Source organism: Molothrus ater, chromosome 1 (assembly GCF_012460135.2).
Source record: "Molothrus ater isolate BHLD 08-10-18 breed brown headed cowbird chromosome 1, BPBGC_Mater_1.1, whole genome shotgun sequence".
In the NCBI taxonomy this organism is placed as follows: Eukaryota; Metazoa; Chordata; class Aves; order Passeriformes; family Icteridae; genus Molothrus; species Molothrus ater.
The window spans coordinates 62,310,688-62,329,926 of NC_050478.2; the positions used below are offsets into that span (position 1 = coordinate 62,310,688).

The following is a 19,239-nucleotide window of genomic DNA, read 5'->3' on the forward strand; positions in this document are numbered from 1 at the left end:
ATTTTCCCTGCATGTTGCTCCTTAGTGCCTCCCTGTCTTTTAGCTTCTGAGAACTGCAAGAGGGCTGGGTGGGGAGCAGTATGTTCAGAAAAACCTATTAAATAACAACAGTAAAGAAAAAGACCATGGGTTTAGATGTGCATGTATGTTTTACTCCTTGTCTTCCACAATGCACACCCTGCTTCACCTTCCTCTCATGCAGTATCTGATGTCCAGGAAACTTGGTTCTCATGAGTGCACTGGCATCTTTGGAGTTAATACAAACCAAAACCTGCACATCCTCCCTCCTAAGGATGCTGGCTTGCTGTAGGACTACTTTCTAGGCAATCCCTCCTACACATCACCTAATGGTCTTTTTCACCCCTTGCTTCCAGCAGAAAAGTACACGTCTTTTTACAAGCAGGGGTGTCCATGGGAGAAGGGGAGAGCTTTTTGTTTGCTTGTTTTAATGTCCCTATTGAAGAAATGGAGGCAGAAGCTACTCCAGAATATCTTTTCCCACAAGTTCCCCTTTATAATCCCTCCTTGAAGGAGACACACGAAAAGTACATCCCATCCATGCTTGGCAGAGAAGAGGAGAAGCAGCTGGAGAAACATCCTCCTCCCTCCAGCTGGAGACACATCTCGTGACCAAGCTGTTCAAGGCAGTGACATATTGGTTTCTACAAGCAACACATCAGTGGTTCCATACCAGTGGGAAAGCTCTGGGGGTTGTCACATGCTAGAGTGACCCAAGTGTTTCTTTTCTGGTGCAGAGGACCAGTGGCAGCCAGTTACATCCTCCCTCCTTCAGAGAAGGCCTAGGAGAAAGTAAGTTTTCCTTTGACTGCAAGATCTACATGGGCATTCAGCAAAACTCACAACTGAAACAGTCAAAGAAATAACTTAAATTTGAGTGAAAGTAGTCCAAAGCATTTCAGGACTTGGCCTCCTCTCTATGCAGGCACGGGAGACAATGACATTTTCCTGGCTAAGGTGTTTCCATAATGGAATAAAGCATATTTGCTTGTTTTCCAATTCCTTTCCGAAGAGAGAAAATTTCTATTTTAGAGAATTTATATCCTTCAGAACAATTCTCTTAACCCTGTTTACTAGTCTAAAGTACAGTGCTGCCTTTGTCAACACTCATCAGCCCTGCAGAAGTCACGAGCATCTTTCAGGAGGAATGTGTTGCCTCCTGCTCCCCGGGCAGTCTCTGCCAGGAGGTGCACTGCGTCCTCAAATTCAAGAGAGGGCAGCATTTTCCTTAGGCTGATCCAAAGGAAGGGGACGACTCCCAAGCGTGTAAAAGAATGTCAGCAAGTGAACATCGTCAGTCGCAAAATAGACGAACATTCCGAAAAATTAAATTTGATGGAAGACATGCAATATTCTTAGGAGTTTATATATATATATATATATATATATATATATATATATATATATATATATATATATCAAACCAAACCCAAACACGCTCTTAATTGATTGATGGTGTTAATGAATATATCCCATCCATGTTCAAGGAATTCTTGCTTAGGCTGTTGTGCAGCTATAATGCTGTTTCTTCAGCACACCACAATGACTTTGCCACCAACTTTTGCGCTGCAATAGCCAACTAACAGACTGATGCACTCCAGAACAATACCATACATGACCAAAGTGCTAAACTGCGCCTGAGGGAATTAAGAATCCACTGCCCTCTCATTAAAGTCCCTATTCAATTAAATTCTTCAAACTATGCCTAAAATGCTAGCAGGCTGCTATTTTTGATTACTTCAGTATTTGCTTAAAAACCAGCAAAACTAATCCAAAGCAAAGGATCAGACTTTTGTGATGCAAAAATCGAAATATGAATATGCATCTTCTAGCGTGAAATAATCATACCTGAAAAGGAAGATCAAAATGCTTGTTTCATTGCAGGAGCCCAGACCCTTGTGATCATGAGTACGCTCCCTCCAGCTGACTGTGACTGACCCACTGTTTGTGAAGAGCCCATGCAGTGTTTGCTCTGCTGGAACAGCAGCACAGCATTGACTTCTACAAGGAAATTCCAAGGATCAAGGTATATTTAAAGTACATACGGGATTGTAAAAGATCTAGAGGGCACCCAAGCGTAATTCAACACTTTTTGGTTCACCCCCTACTCAAGTTTTCGTGCAATTTTACCCTCCTGACATAACTGTACTGTCAGCACTGTCTCTGGCACATTCAGCCAGGTTGCCTGAATTACTTGAAGAGCCCAGGACAAGGCAAATACACATTTTCATTCTCTGTTTGCATCTAACAAATAACAGATGTTGCAATATTGAAGAAGCACACCTGATGTGACTAACAAGGGATTTCTAAAATATTTGCCCTAAGATGACAGCCACCCTGCTATTAAGCATTTACTTAATGAAATGTGTACACAGGAAAATGCTGTAGCAATTCTCCTTAAGACGGAGCAAGCTGCTTGAAATAAAGGTTTCTTGTGTGACCTTGGGCTAAATCTGCATTACCAGAAGAATGCAGACCGAAGCTTTGAGAATACTCGTTTCCAACCAGCCTTCAATACCCACTAAAGAATCCCTGCAGGAGCCTGTCGAGCCCGGGACGCGGTGCCGCTGCCGTCACAGCCACTGCCCCGCGTTCCCCCAGGCGGCAGCCCCTGCCATGTGACTGTCCCCTCGGTCCCTGGGATGTGCCAGCTGAACCCTCTCGCATCCACTGGAGAGAATCTGGCACGGCAGCTCCCGGCGAACCTGCCAGGAAGCAGGGTCAGCCCTTTGCAAATAAACCCTGCCTGATCTGAGTAACACAAATGGACGCCTGGAAGATTAATTCATCCTCTGTAATAATGCAACTACTGCTTGCACAAACTAGTGGCATGCAATAGTTTCTTATTAAAATGCTCAGGATACGCATTACGATATCTCTAAACAAAGTATGCCTTAAGGAGAGGAGAGAGTGAAAAATTTCCTTGCTTGAAATTTGCCACACTTCCATTAGATTTGATATAAAGCTACGAGCAGCACTGTAAATGGACCAACGAGTTGTCTAATTGTCTAGAACACCCTCACATAATTTATATTGTCTCTTAATTTCTGTTTTGTAACCTCCATGGCTGTCTTCAGTGAATCATAGCATATAGCTCTACTTGGAGAACGCATCAGGGTATGATTTTTCCCTTTGTTTCCCACTTTCCCACAATGGAAGCATGCAAATTTCAGCAAGGTATGTACCTACCTTGCATTAATCCTTGCTAATGTGATTCCAGTCATTTCCTTAAAAGCAGAATCTAAAAGATTATTTTTACTGCTTCCATTCTCTATTGTGGCACACAGTTTTCTTGCTGAAAGGATATTCATCTAACTCTATACAGTCAGAGATGAATATACATTCGAATCACAGATACATATCAATTTAACACACATCACAGACTGGAAATACATTATTAAAATTAACTGCATTACAGAGAATAGATGTATAGTCAAAACTGCTGAGGTACTCGACTCTCCCAATTCCACGGTGCCTTAACACTTGCCGCAAACCTGCCATCCCTTTGTAATGCAGTCCTGAGATGCTTAATCTGCTTTCTCTCTTTCCAAGACGTAAATCAGCAGCAAAGTTGCCTGTGGAGGAGTGGAGTCTGGGGGATAATTGTGGCCTGGTGGGTTATCTATCTGTAGCTGCGTGCACGGTGGGTCTGCTTACCAAATTCTTAGTGTGTGTATTTTTTCGGGCTCTTTTCCAGAAGGGAGTTAGGAAGTGAGAAACAACAAAACTAGTTTAATGCACCAGGTAAATCAGACCAGCTTATTGTGAAACCCATGGCCACACATGATTGTTATGATAATACACACGGGTGAGCTCTGGTTATTACATGCACAGCCCTGTACTAACTGCTCCCTACAGCTTGCCTGCTCTCTCACTTTAGCAACACCCCACACACCTGTTCAAATAATATTACTATTACCTTGTGTTGACACCACATCCACCCTTTCCTTTCATATAATAAGAGCTCCTGGTGAACTGTAAATGGAAAGCTTGCGGTAGCAGAAGCCGATTGTTTACCTGTCTCCAGTTTGTTGCCACAGATACTTGGTTGGGAGAAGGGAACAAAGATCAGTTTGACATCCTTGTTAAGCAGGATTTGCCCCCCACCTTACCCACAAAAGGTTACAACTTGCTATTCAAGCCTGAGCTCCACAGGTGTGCCATCACACCTGTCTGAAAGAAAACAAAATACAATTTGTTTCAATATGGCCATTGCCCCAGCAAAATAAAGAAGACCTTGCCCTGTAACACAGACATAAGCATTTGTTTTAATATTTCAATGAATCCAAGCAAATACTGATGGATAGCTTTGTTTATATTCAGCACACAAGCCAAATACAATGCAAGCTTCCCCAGCAACTGATGGCAGTGAGCATCTGGCCCTCCCCACTAAACTAACTCATGGACAAACTCATGGCAAAACTCAACTCAAAACCCATCTGACAATGAAAAAGAGAATTTTGTAACTCTCAAGGTATTTCAAAGCCAGGTCAGATGGGGCTTTGAGCAACCTGGTCTAGTGTCCCTGCCTGAGGCAGAAGGGTTGGAACTAGATGATCTTTAAGGTCCCTTCCAACTCAAATCCTTCTATAATTGTGTAATTAACATGAGACTGAGTCCAAGGCCAAGCCAGGGACAGGCTGGGTCTCAAAATTAATTTCCTTCATCGTTGTGCCCTGACGGAGCTGCTGCTGCTATTGAATCACATATAAGTCTTTGCATAGAGAGCTGTCATGGTTTTAGAATAGGGGAAAGTTAAAAGCTGTGGGTCCTGGTGACGTTCTGTTTGGTTGAAGTCTACCCCCAACTTCTTATACCAGTAACAACAGTGTAGGTCTAGGGTAAATTGGCAAAAAATGGCAAAACCTACCTCCTAATTGAGGCCTGGAGGAAGCATAATGGGATTTTGTCCATGCAAAGCAGTGCACTACAGAGACCTAAATGTACCCATTCATTCATGTGAATTCGCCATTTGACATCTGCTGAAGGTGATGGAAAGATTCTGGTGGGCATTTGATCCAAGAGCTGAGTCACTGGACTTTCCAACGCTTTAGGTAAAAACATTTTTCACCAAAAAGGGCTAATGAATTTTTTTTACCATTTTCCAGCTAAAGCACTGCTCTATTTTTACTGCTTTTTATTCTTATTAGAATCCTTATCCACATCTGCTTCCATCATGGTTTTAAAGAGCATTGTTCAAAGTCACCTTCTTATGAAGGTGTCCCTGAATTAGAATAAGGAAGGAAGGTAGATGTGTAGCACAAGCTGGTTTGGAAGGAGTTTGTATACTGGGTTGCAACTTACACAGAGAAACATCCTTGAGGCAGGGAGCATATTTTATTTATTGCTTTATTTATTGCATATGTCAAGTAAAAGGAATCCCAAAGTATGAAGATGCAAAACACAGCATGAGTATTTATCAGCACTGAATGTTTTTATGTGCTCCAAAATAACTTGGGGTTTCCCAGCTGACTGTGAGCAGCTTGCTGGTTTTGAAGATCTAGCACCTTTGGAACTGAAGGGACATGCTGAATTTTAAACACTTGGAAAGAGAATTAATTGCTTGGACAGCACCACCTATTTTTTTTTTTTTTGTGTATGCTCATCAATAGCAAATGATGAAGCCTCTGGGGGATATTAACACAAGTAAACTAAACACAGGAGTAGGACTGTTTCAACAAGGTGAGACAAAAGCCTTCATACTACAAGCAAATGAATTTGATAGCAATTTTTTTATGTTTCCACCTCTATTGTTGCAGATGCTGCATTTAAATATGAACTTTATCTTTCTCAGCCCTGGTTTTCCTCCTTCATTAGCCTGCATGGAGGTCAGAGACCCTCTTATCTCATGGGCAACTCCTGCCAGGACTCAGGAGCTCACTGGGTTCCCCTTGCAGCTTTCTATTGAGGTGGGGATAGAACTTCTGCTTGCTCCCCCATGGTCTGAGAATGGGAAAGGATTTGCCCTGGCTAATAGCTGCAAAGGCACAAAGTCATCTGCATCCATGCTTTTGCTTCCATGTGCACTGCACCTTCACACCTGCCCCTGGCTTTGGCAGCTGCCTAGCACGGAGCCTCTATGCATCTCAAAAACACCACAGCCCAAAAAACCCTGATGGCAGCTGAAGTCCTGGGGCAGCTCACAAGGCAGTGCTGGTAATATTGGCTCCTATTTACCTGGTGAGCCTGTCCTGCCCATGAACCAAGAAACTTGTTTCCTCATTGAACTGGAGAAGGCAATGTCCTTTTCCATGATTGCTGCCCCAGTGCTGTGATGCTCCTGCTGGGATTGACCCCCCCCCCCCCGCCAGTCTCTGAACAGACACATCAGAAGTCAAGGGAAATGCTGGCTTGTAGCACTGTGTCCACCTGCTCCCCTGAGTCCAGGCACTGTTACCCTCCCAAACCCTCCCAAGGACTGAATTCCTGCACTGCAGCCCACACATCACCTGCTTCTGTCCCTGCGGGTTTCAGGGCTGCTGTTCCCTTTTACCTTCAGGAGAAGGTAAAAGGGAACAGAAGACAGGGTCTTTAAAAAATAATCCTAAATAGATGTATGTTTCAGTCTTAATCATTTGAAGTATTCTTTCCTGTTATAGAATTTTTATGGGAATATTTTCAACCTGCTGCAAAGACTAAGAAATACTGATTTTTAAATATTCTAAACAAGATATGGATGCTAGACTGCTACAAACATAGACATCAGCATCTCTGAGTGAAAAGATAGCCTGTTGAATAAATAACACATATTTAAAAATGTCTGAATAGGAACTTTCAGGATAAATGGTAAGAGCTTCAAAGGAGCCATTGATCTATGGAGTACATAATATTCATGTTAAAAATCACTGGAATATTTATTTACATGACACGTGGCTCAGAACAAGCCATTATGGTCCTTAAGCAAATTATGCATGTTGTGAAAATTGTCAAAGTGCTTCTTTTACCAGAAGCAAGTGCATCCTATCAGTTGACAAACACATTGTCTTTGGGGGAAAAAAAACCCAAAAGGAAGTAAACCTGAGGCTAAAAGAAGGTTAGAGAAAGAGCAAAAAAAAAAAAAAGAAGAAAAAAGAAAAAGAAAGAAAAAAAGTAGAGAAAAGGGGGAAAAGAAAAAAAGAGAAGAAAATAAAAACCAACCCTTGTCCCGTGTCAAAGTGTGTTTCATGCCCATCAAAGGAAGAAAAGCCCGCACTGCCCTGCCCCGCATCCCGTGCAGTGCTGCTGTCACACTTCATGTGGGGAGGGAATGCTCGTGGCTCTGTGTGCCAAAGTCCGGGGTGCCAGCTCTTCTCCCTACAGGCCAAGAAATTACAAATGGGGACTAATTCATTCCAGCCACTGCTGTGTCCTCTATGGTGAATTAAGCTGCCAGAAGAGTGCTCTGCTCGCTCTCCCAGCCCGTGCCCCTCTGAGTGACACGGGGGACAGGCAGGGAACCGCAACCTGCTGGCATCGTTTGCACCTCTGTGTGTGGAGATGTGCTTCTTAGGGCTATGCCTACAGGTCCTCAACTGCCTCAGCACCGCTATGCACGGACTAAAAACAGCCCCTGATACCTTCAAGAGGAACAAAACAGGGGGAAACTCTGCCTTGGAGTACTTAAGTGTGCCCAGCAGCCAGGTCCATTGCTCTGGACCAGCATCTGGCTGACAGGCTTGTGCCTGGGCTGAGCATTTGGGAGGGTTTGCACTGCTCCTTCCCCAGGGCTCCGTGGGTTTCAAGGCTTTTCTCTGGCAGATGTTTTGCTGTTTTGGAGGAGATGTTTTGGAGAAGGGATGCCAACTTAGAAAATTCCTCCACATGTCCATGTTGCTGTGATCACACTGAAGTTTCTGCCATACCCTGGTCCCTGCAAATGATTTTGTTATTTCAGGCTGTGAAGATGAAAAAGGTTTTTGTCAAGAAGGTACGACCAGGACGTGGTGGCTTAGAGACTGCCTCTGATCCGTGGGATGCTGGCATATGGCTGGCAACTGCCTGCAACCAAGCTCCCAAGTGCTGTACAGCCCCAGGCTGCCCAGTCCCCAGATCAGCTCTGATGTGCTCCAAGGGCTGGTGCCTGCGTGCCTGCTTTGGACATTTGGCAAAGCAAGCTCTACTGGTAGGCAGAGCACGCAAGTTTCCTCTTACCAGGAATGAGAGTAAAGGGTGGATTTTCTAATGCAAAAAAGCAGGCAGTTGTATGGGGGAATATACTTAGCCAGTGTTTTCAGATCACATGTTCTGGGACTGGAGAGCAGAACGTTTTCAATACTGTTTTGGAACCATGCTATTCAGTATTGCAAACCTTACTATTGGAGAAACCAGTAAATTGTGTTGCATCTAAAACAATTACTTGAATTACTTGTACCGTGGTTTCTTCTCTCCAACTGTAAAGGTTTTACAGAAATGTGAATTCTACGACTACAAAAGCCTTGAAAATACAAATAATAGTAAAGTGCTGCTTTGCATTTGCATAAACCTGTTTATCCTATACATGGTTTATTCATTAACTCTCAGAACAACCAGCAGGACAGCTATGGCATTCCTTATGACCACTTCGCTTGTGGCTGAAAATGCAACTATATAAAAGGAACGCTACGGAAAGTGAAAATAAATACCATTCCCGTGTGAAACAGCAGGAAAAATGCCACAGGAGCTGGCATTTGGCTTTTATGTGGAATGAACCTTCTCTGTCACTTAGAAATTTCAGAGGGGAGCCTCAGCACCTGCAAGGATCGGGACCTCCACGCTGCTGCTCACCAAAATGGACCTGCAGCATTAGCAGTGTCTATCGCTGTGCTCTGCAGACAGCCTTCGAGTTAGGGACAGAAAATACCTGGCTCCCTCATCTATTCCTCCTAGAGACTGTTTTCTAGTTCTTGACAATTTCAATGTTCTATGAGAAGAGGTTCTTGCAACCTTTACTTGCAATGTATTTCTCAACCAGCTCCTCCTTAGGAAAGCTCCTGGTAATCACCCCAGCTTTCCCCGTGTTTCCTTTCTTACCCAAAAATTGCTCTGCATAAGATAGGTGTTAAAACAGGAATGCATTTTGCCTGTTTCATCTCCTAGCTTCTCTAAAGATGAGTGCATGTTGCCACTGGTACAAGCGGAAAACTGGAAGTTTGTTTGACAGCCGGTGACTTGCTCAAGGTCACAAAAGAGCCTCAGTAGCAGAGCTGGGAACAGAATTTGGTATCCTAATTCCTAATCTGGCAGCCTCACCACAACTCTCATCACGCAATCAAAAAGCTCCTTTTAAGGAATGCTTTTGTGACTAAGAGAAAATTCAAGTCATTAGAAGAAAGAGTCCTTTTAATTTGCCTTTGTTCAAACATTTACACCTTTTGCTATATGGAAAACATGATTTAAACAAGATACGGGATTACTGTATGATGAAAGACTCTAAAATCTTTGAAAAACAGAAAATAATTATGGCTGCACTTAGGACTGTACTGATCCCAGGCATCAGGAAGCAAGCAATTAGATATTCCTTTAGTTTTATATGTAGTGTAAGGAACAAGTAAAGACCAGCATCTATTGTAATCTAGTCTGAGTGCTATATGCAGGCTTTCACATTTCTGAAGAATCCTACATATAACAGGAAAAATTTTCACAGCTCTTTATTAAGACTTCATTTTCTAAAGGTCCTAACTTGTTGCACCGCAAGTTTTCCAAAAAGCAAACCCAAACCCTTAAGCTGCTAAACTTAACGGGAGACTGCCCTGACCTGAAACAATCTGGGCTTTGGTACGTTCTTCCTTGAAGAGCAGCTCAGTCGTTTACCAGCTCTCCCAGGATACGTCAGCTTTGATATTTAGAAACTCTACAAGATAGTTTTATGTTTTAGGACAGCACCTCTTGCTTGCTTCCTCTCCTATGTAATGGAATACTATAATTTGGCAACAGTGGATAGCAACAAATGAGTGTACTGAGAACCAATGTTACTGAAAAATTGTATACAAAATAATCTGAGCTGTACAAGCTGAAGTAAGCAGAGAACAACAAATATTAATAGGATAAACAAAGAAAATCAATGTAAATTTAAACCAATCCTTTGGAAAAAGACCGTTGATTCTCCCTTGTTCAACACAACGGAAAAATTCCCGAAGTGCAGCAAAAATCCTATTGATAGCATTGCTACTGTCATGAAAATAGCTGGGAGAATCCAGGATAAGAGGTTTGTGACTTTATTTTACAAGAACGTGTATTTTGCTCATTAAATTGACTAAAAGTGCACCGGCAGAGCTGGGGAAATACAATGCAGGGACCCACTCCCCATCCCTTAAGTCCCTGCTCAGGCTGTAAAATGCCTGTGCCTTTAAAGTATTTGCAGTGACAGGAGGCCTTGTGTTTGCAGATGTGTAAGCCACTTTTTGATTTGATCTTTACGGAATTATTTTGAGAAAGAAAGTGTTCATCTTGTTGACACTATCACTGTAGTCTATATCTAATGGCTCCCATAGTTAATTTCCTTATAAATATTTAACTTAATAGAAGTCCTCCCATGGGTTATAGTACTTTTGACACTTGTATAATCTGAAACAAATCCTCTTTTTTAGTCAAACAGACCATGTTACACACACAGTTGGCTAGCTATTTACAAAGCACCCAATTAAATCCTACTTAATTCTCCCACTCTGACTATCCCCTTGCACTACTGTGCAGGCTACTGATCACACAAGATGAGGATCTTTCACTGAGCCTGGACACAAGTTTACAGCCAACAGGACCTCACTGTACAAGAGCTTGCCGTGAAAATAATTCACCCGTCAAATGCTACATACAAATAGTGAGGAGAATGTGCAAATTCAGAGGATTGAAGAAATAAGCTGAAGAATCACAGTTAAAGACAGGTAAATCTAGTTTAATGTTCACATGTAGTAGTTACACATCACAGAGATTAAACAGGATTTTAACTGTAACATAGCTGCAGTGAAATGTAAGTAATTTTGCACTAGAAAAATAATCTTGACGCAGTTATCCGATTTTTGGTCTACTTAAGTTCATTTTCAGATGAATTTACATGACTGATCATAAAGACTTAGCCCATGTGCCCTTCTGCAGTTCACTATTAATACTCTTTGGACGAAGGAAACAGCAACTGTTTTTGTTAATGGTTTGCCCTTTGGCTGCAAGCAGAGAACAGTTTTCAGTTTTTAAGCAATTAATAAGCTGTAGGAACACAAATTTGCGATAAAACCTTTTGGTGCTAACAAAGTTCCAGAACAAATTTCTTGATCTAATTCAAGAGCAGATTTAAAAAAACAAACCAAACTGATAAGAGATCTAAAGCATTGCCCTCGTAATGCAAAAAAACTAGATAGAATTTTTCTTGTCTCAGTAAAAAACACATCTTACCGCTACTTTTATAGAACGCACAGAAAATCCCTGTGCCTAAATGACAAAAGTGTAGTCTCAAAATGTATAATACACTTACAAACATTTTTAGTCTAGATTGAGGAAAACACGTTGTATGGACTCCAAACAAGTTTATTTGCAATTAGACACCTCATGCAATCATGCAGGACCACTAGCTAAAGCTGCAACTCTCAAGTCTATAGGACATTTGGGGACAAAAAAAGTCCTAAACATTTAAGATATTTCCATATTAGCAGCTCCGTACTTGAGCTCCCACAGATTAAAAAAAACATACACACCGTTATAATATTTACAAAAAAATATTTAATTAAAAATATTTTATAATTACAGTAGTCTATTAAAGCATATACTTTTCTCACACTTATAGAACATCTCTATATATACACAGTATGAAATGTCACTCATTTGTCTATACAATATGTAACATTCCTGCAGGGATAAGAAAGTTCCCTGGGCCCCAATAAAATCCATCTATTTTAAACAATAGATGTCAAATATATCTACAAATGCTCTGGGAGATTAGTAAAGCTTCAAGATTCGGCTGCTCGGTCCCTTAAGAGTTACAAGGTTTCTAAAGTCTGGTTTAGGCTCGGTCCTCTATCCCGGGGCAGAGTCGCAACTTTTCCCGCTGCCACCGTGGGACACGCCGCCGCTCACAGCTGGCCGGGAACGACGAGAAGAGACGGAACCAGGGGGGAAAGGGGGGAAAAGGACACGGGGAGCTGGGGAGGGGGGGACCGCTACGGACGTGCAAAATGGTGAAAAGGCTTGGCTCTGCCGGGGTGAAGCATGGGAACTGCTCGGGGGGTTGGATGGCTCCTTCCTCCGGTGCGGCGGGGCAGGGCCGGGCCCCCCCCGCCGCCGCCCGCCCCCCGCGTTGCCTCTGCGCGGCGCGGCGCCGCCGCACACCTGTGGGAGAGGAATGAATAGAGGGGGTGTGTGAACCGCTCCGCTCCAGACCGACTGGCGCCACCAACAAAACACAAGACATGCTTGATCAACAACCCAAAACAAACCAGGTCAAACAACAACCGCAGCTCCCAGGCTGGGCCAGGCGGAGGGAGGGATGCGCAGCTGCACGCCGCAGCCAGAGGCGCTCCGCGGGGGGAGGGGGGAAACCCCAACCACCCGGTAGTTAGGGAAAATAAAATAACCACCCCGTAATTAAAAATAAAACCCCAAAGCCGCCTGCAAGTATTTCTCGCCAGGCTCTGGTCCCCCCTCGGCAGGCTTCCTTCCCGCAGGATGCGGAGCGGCCCCACCGAGCCCGGGCGCTGCGCTGCCCCCGCCCGCGGCCCCGCGCCCGCCCGGGCACTCACCTGGGGAGCGGCGGTCAGCGGCAGAGGATGCTGTCCCCCGGCTTGTTAACAGAGCCTGCCTGCGCAGCAACCAAACACGGCAAATTAACAACTGGGGAGAAACGACACGGAGACACCCCCCACTGCCCAGACGCCCTCCTCCTCCGCGCACCCAGGCACTGCCATAGCCTCGTCGGGAGCGCTCAGGGAAGCCCCCAGGGATACAGAGCCGAGGGGGTCACCGCAGCGCTGCGGCAAGCCCAGGATGCCGGGGCACCCGCTTCCCGCGCTGCCACCGTGGGTCCCGTACCGGGAGTCGCTCCCCGATTCCCGCCCCTCCAAAGCACGCTGCGTTCCATGTGCACGGCCCCCACAGCCCCTCACGCTCGCTGCACGGCGCGGAGGCTGGGAAGCGCAGGAACAGCGCGCCTGTTCTCGTGTGCGCGAACACGCCGGCTACAGGTACTCCCTCGAGAGGCCGTAATTACACGGCACACACCGTGCGGCTGCCTGCCCGCACCGAGGGGTTGCGGGCACCCACCGCGCACCGCCGGGGCGTTCCCGCGCCCGTCCGCCCCGTCCCCTCCGGGAGCCACGGCTTCTCGGCAGAGCCACGGGTACAAGAGTGGCGGCACATCACCGGGGCGCTCCCACGGCGGCCGGCGCCGACCACCGCGCCACGCCGCTCTGCTCCGCACCACGCTCCCCGCGCTCGGGTATCACGCACCTCTTACCGGGTCAGTGTTCAGGGCAGTCAGCGGGGTCTCGGGGTGCCCGCGGGACAGCTGCCTGGGTGCAGAGCGGGCGGCGGCGGCTGCTGCCGGAGCAGCGCTGGGTGCGTCTCCAGAGCCAGCTGCAGGTCGAGGATGTAGTCGATGACGTGCTGTAGGATCTCCACTTTGCTGACCCTCTTGTTGGGCGGGATGGTGGGCACCAGCTTCCTCAGCCGGCTGTAACAGTCATTCATATCGCACTGCAGGCACAGCGCCGCCGGCTCCTCGCCCGACGGCGGGCTCCCTTTGCAGCCGCTGTGCTCGGCCAGGCACCGCAGAGCCGGGTGCCCCCCACCGCCGCCCGCCACGCCGGGCTGCGCCTTGCGACTGGGGTGCCGGACGGGGCTCACGGCTTTCATGGTGCCGCAAGGAGGGAGGGAAACCTCCCTCTCCACCACCGCCGCCTGCTGCTGCTGCCGCCGCTGCGACCTCGGGAAGCCGCGCACGCACCGCCCGCAACGGGAGCGGAGCGCGGCCGCAGCGCCTCGATGGCGTTAACAGCGGCCGCCCCGGGAACGTAACCAGAGACGCTCGCAGAGCCGCGCCAAGAGCGGCACTGGGAACCCGCCCGCTCCGGAAAAAAATATTATTTTTCCTAAAATGAAGAGCCCGTGCTCTGCAAACACCCGGCCGCGAACACAACCACCTCTGCTGCCGCCGCTGGCCGCGCCGCCCCCTATATAGCGCGGGGCGCGGGCGGGGCGGGCGGCTCCGCGACGGGGCCCGGCGATCGCGGCGCGGGAGCGGGGGGGCGCCGCGGGGCCGCGCGCAGCCAATCAGGGCGCGGCGGCCCCCCCGGAGCGCGGCGGCGGCCAATGGCGGCGGGGCAGGGGGGCGGCGGCGCTGCGGGGGGGCGGGCGGCGCGCGCCGACCCCCCCGGGGAGGAGGGGCGGCGAAGGAGGAGGAGGCGGTCCCGGGGAGGAAGGACTGCGGGAATGCGGGCGGGACCCGCCGCCCAGCGGATCCCGGCGCCGGCCCCGCGGTCCGGAGCGCAGCCCCGCGCGACCGGCGCCGCTCCCCGCCGCCCGACCCGGACCAAGGCGGCTGCACCCGCCCTCCCATCCCTCCCCCGTTCCCTTTCCCGGGAGGGTTGGCATCTCCTCGGTGGTGAATCGCATTTTTATCCTCTCGGTGTAGGAGACTTATTCCAGCTTTACACATTTTTTTGAGGGACTTGGGGACGCTGGTTTACAGGCAGGGAAAATCCCAAGCAAAACTTGAGGACTGTGGGGGAGAAGGAAGGAGGAGGGTTTAGGGACTTAAAGCAAAGCAAAGCCAGGGAACATTAAATTAGAGCACATAACTATTAAAAATGCATGGAGATGGAGTATTTAAAATTCCTCCATGACATATAATATTAATCCGTTTTATGTAAAATTCATACCTGTAACTTAATTTGGTCCATTAATGCACCAGATCACGTATTAGTAGATGTACCATGTTTTAAATATGATGCTGGAAATGTCCAGAGTTCTGTACTTCAAGACAGAGCATTAAAATTAACAGACATATACTCCTGAGTCCTGCTTAAGTCATCTTGTGGCATATTGTAACCTTTTAATTTAATAATGCAGTGTTGAAACTTCCTGTTAATTCCTGCTAAGGATTAAGAGCCTCTGTGTATTTGAATGGGACGCCGGTGTAAGAAACTTGGCGCCCGATCCTACAGCACTGCAAGCTGTCCGTGAGTGAAGCAGGGCTGATCGCTGGGGCAAAGGGCTGAAGGAAGGAGTAAAGGCTGAAAGATCTGCCCCTAAGCTTGTATGTCTAACCTACCAGAAGGGAAGGAATCCATAATGGTGATTAATGATTACATGTCCCCTCCAAGCTTAGTCACAACGGGTGATATATAAAGGATACAGTGGGAAGCTGTCAAAGCCAGAACTTGAATGAGGGGTGAGGCTGGATCATCTGAAGCGTATAATGAAGCACACTTGCATTCTCTCTCACCTCTTAAAGACGCGTGTTTGGAAGCTCTGCTTAGAAATACTCACGCTCTTGTTTTCCTTATTTTGTCCCACACTGCTACTGCCATCCATGGCAGTTAGGCTCCTCTCAGCTTAAAATCCACTTGTGCAGTGTAAATCTCTGAGGTGTAAATCTAGACCTCAGTCTAGGTGTATGCTACATCAGGAGGTTTTGATGAGAAGGTGTATTTCCATTACCTATAGGCTGCATGATCCGTATTTTGTTGTAGTCATTGGTTTTATTCAGGGAAACTCCTTGGGTTTCCTTGCAGGCACAGGCATTAAAGCGTGTATGGTTACTTTGTCTGTTTCTGGAGTCCTGGCAATATGGACAGATTTGATATGCTGTTCAGAAAAAAAAACCCATTGTAAATTATGGTGAAAATGCAGGCTCAAATCTTGCTGGTGCCATTTAATTAAAATCGGCATGAAACTAGATACCCTGTAATATTGGGCTGTTCTGTTTGTACTGAATCCCCTCTGGGAGCTTCTCTGATCTCACTGGAAATCTCTGGGAAACCCCAATATGTAACTGGTTCCCCTCTAGTCCTCCCAAGTTAATTTGGACAGATTATTTCTGTGCACGCACACAAATGCACACAAACACACATCCTGGAGCAGCAAATCCACTGAGACCACACTGGTTCCTGAAGATGACTCAGTATTTCTGTAAACTCATGAAGAACCATGAAATGCCCCACCAGCTCTTTTTCCATCAGGCTACTTCCACCGCAGAGGGTACAAAGGCAAATCTGAGGGTCTGCAAGCGCTGAAGTTGTGACAGGATTATGTGTGTTCATGTAGCTAATGCATCACAGCAGAGATTTGTGGGAGAGGCAAAAACAGCCCTCCCCTTCAACTACCCTATAAATATTCAGGGTTTTCCTCTAGTAACTCCCTTTGATACTCATGAAGCTGATACATGCTAGTCCGACATGCTTGGCTGAACAATATACACCAATTCCCTGCCAACAACAGGTCTGCTTTTGCTCTCCTTGAAGTCAATGGTGGTTTTGTCATTGACTTTAGTGGGACCAGGTTAGGTTGGCTGCTTTTTTCAAAATTTAGGGTGGATGTGGTGAGTAAATTGCTTTAGAAACAGATTGGAGAACCCAGAATGTTATCCATTTAGGTGGGCACAGTAAAACTCTTCATCCCTAAAGCGGCTTGTACACAAAAAGGAGGAACAGTGGCTATTGTTCATGCTTTTATCCTACTAATAGCAATATTTTTCGTGACGTGAGTATATAGGGATTAACACTTCTGTTTTTCACCAGACTAAGTTTGGATTTTTAAATAAATTCTATGCATTTTTAAACATCTGGTCCCTTTCTGGCTGGCTGAAGGGGTTTATCTGTCTTGGCTGGGTTTTTCTGTGCTCTCTTCCGACATCCAGAGTCAAGATTCATTTCCATTGTAAGAAACTCTTGCAATATTAGCCCAAGATCCTTAATAATGCTTGATTGGACCAGTTTGGTCTATTAAAAGAGAATCAATGAGTTCAGACCACATGATAGGTGTTCTCTGAAGATTAGAAAAGTCACTTTTGATTCAAACCCAAAGTAAAACAAGTTGAAAATGAAAATGTAATGACTGGCCTTGTATGCCCTTGTGTCATGAGGATAATCCCATTGAATTTAACAAGAATGAATAATGTATTCTGAATTTGTCAGCACAAGTATGAGTATATGAACATGCCATTGACTCCAGGTGAAAAAATAAACCTGAGACATTGATGCTCTTTCTTGAGTCATGGCACCAGGGAAGGGGGACAGTCCACCCAAGCACAGAATGTGTGGCATTTCCTCTGACAGCACTCTGGATCCACAGATGTTTGTGCATGATATGATGCCACTGGACCAACACATTAGTTAAAACAGTCTCTGGACAGATAAAATTTGAAGGGAACACATTAAGGTATGCAAAGGGAAGCAAGCAATAAGCGTGGTTACTTACACAAGGTTACTTGCTATACCTACCTTAAGAGGGCATGAAATGCACACAAATGCTGAATGCATTTTTATTCTTAAGCAGGTTATGAAACAGTGGTTCAGTCAAGTGTCCTCGTTTTTAAGCTTGGGGCACACAGTGTCAGAGCAGTGCAGTAAAACCCCAAGCTTTCCTTTGCTGGAGGCTGGTAACTGGTGTGACAAGTTCCATCCTGGTGGGCATAAAGATACATGAGATACTGAGACCCCCTGCTCCCCATTCCTGGTGACTTCAGCAAGCAGCCAGAAACTCAGGATCTTGGAGGAGCTGCTCAACACCTAGAAGGGCTGATCATTAAAAAAGCATTATAAATCTCTGAATGGTTTATGGTTTATGAGGGAAATAGCAATTGATTCCTCAGTGGTGCCATTACTCTCAGCTATTGCTATCATTCAAAAGGCAATAATGTTGGTTATTTACCTTCAATTAAAATATCTAGTTAGTTGTGATGTCATTTAAAATAGCAGTATAATGTGTTTAGTGCTCCCTTATCCAACACCATAGATAAACTCCTCTTGGCAACAGGGGATAGTGATATGAAATGAAAAATTGGGCGGGGGAGTGAGATGGAGGAAAGACTGTGTAAATCTTTTACTGGATTATTATTCCTACATGTCTGTGTGTCCCTTTGGGCAACAGATTGGAGGTGAGACTGCAGGCTCCTTTGCAGTGATGCCCCATGGATCCTCCAAATAGGTCAGGGAAGATCCATTGGGCATTCAGGGAGTACAGAGAAGTCACCTCACTCTGCAGAGTGTACCGGTGGACAGAAATCCATCCGCCTTCTGGTACCACTCCTCACCACAAATAATTCATCACCAAAGCTCTTGATCACCAGAACTTCACTTAACAAAGCCTTTTCCCCAAATAACACCAGCCATCTTCAGTACTGTTGTCCTTATATTCCTCAAACTCAGATTTTAAATACAACTCATACACTTTACTAAACGGCGGGGGGGGGGGGGCGGAGTTTCTCATTTTCTGGTTGTGTTCATTGCAGAAATTTCTTCTCAATAAGAAAACCTAAAAGATTCTCAAGACCTTCAATTTCTCAGTGCCCCCTTGCATGAAGTTTAATATAAAATAAAAAGAAAAATGGTTGTTGATTGCTCACAATAGCTATTCACAGACAAAAGAGAATTGGTTTCTTTTTCTTGCATGTTCATGTAGTTCCCCAGGTTAGAGCACCCTTCTTATGACTGGAGCATACTCTTGCCCACTACTTCATTCTTCCCTTCAGGTTTGTATGCTACAAGTCACATAAAAACAGACATTACAGAGAGATGAGGAACAGAATTTAAAAAGCCCCTCTCCATGGCTTGATGGTCAAGTACGCATGTTTTTACACGAATGTGGAAATAAATGCATAAGAAAATATTTTACCTCAGTTAGTGGAGAGAACCAAAGAAATACTGTGATGAGCTTCATGTCTACAAGGGTTTTTTGCTGGGCTGTCTCCAGCATGGCTGTGTTGTGGGAATTTGTTCAAAGCCACCTTGTCCCTTTGAGAGTCTGCAGCAGCATAAAACATTGGTATGTCACTGACAGGTGCCCTGGCATTTGCTGGTGGTTGTATGTCAGCTGAAGGCTAATGTCATTTAAGAAGGTTGCTTTGTTCAGGTGACCAGAAACACTGGGTTTGTTAGGTAATGTCAGATTTCTGCATTGACTAAAGCAAGCTTGTGGCAAGAAAGATAACTCAGGTTGACAACCTTCTGCAGTGTGGTCCAAATATAAGCAATCAAGATGCTTATTCTGGGGAAGGGGAAAATAATTCAGGAGTATTTGGAGCAGCTTCCTGAGGAACACTCCATTAAACTGAGTTACATA

The 19,239-nt window shown here is 45.8% G+C and overlaps 1 protein-coding gene across 2 annotated transcripts; it reads right to left on the bottom strand.

Moving 5' to 3' along the window:
* Positions 1-10,846: 10,846 nt before the first annotated feature.
* Positions 10,847-14,108, bottom strand: ID4 (inhibitor of DNA binding 4). Of its 2 annotated transcripts, none has more exons than XM_036378711.1 (3): positions 13,415-14,108; positions 12,702-12,760; positions 10,847-12,291 (listed from the first exon to the last, which is right to left on the bottom strand). In XM_036378711.1, the coding sequence occupies exon 1, from the start codon at positions 13,810-13,812 to the stop codon at positions 13,435-13,437; it is 378 nt and encodes a 125-aa protein (XP_036234604.1). In that variant the 5' UTR covers positions 13,813-14,108; the 3' UTR covers positions 10,847-12,291; positions 12,702-12,760; positions 13,415-13,434. The 2 variants fall into 2 exon arrangements, with proteins under 2 accessions (XP_036234604.1, XP_036234602.1); XM_036378709.1 differs by having other exon boundaries at positions 13,408-14,108.
* Between the last annotated feature and the right edge of the window lie 5,131 nt (positions 14,109-19,239).

What these genes read in the sequence shown, in the direction of transcription:
- ID4 (XM_036378711.1), bottom strand. Translation starts at nt 13,812, where the DNA reads ATGAAAGCCGTGAGCCCCGTCCGGCACCCCAGTCGCAAGGCGCAGCCC.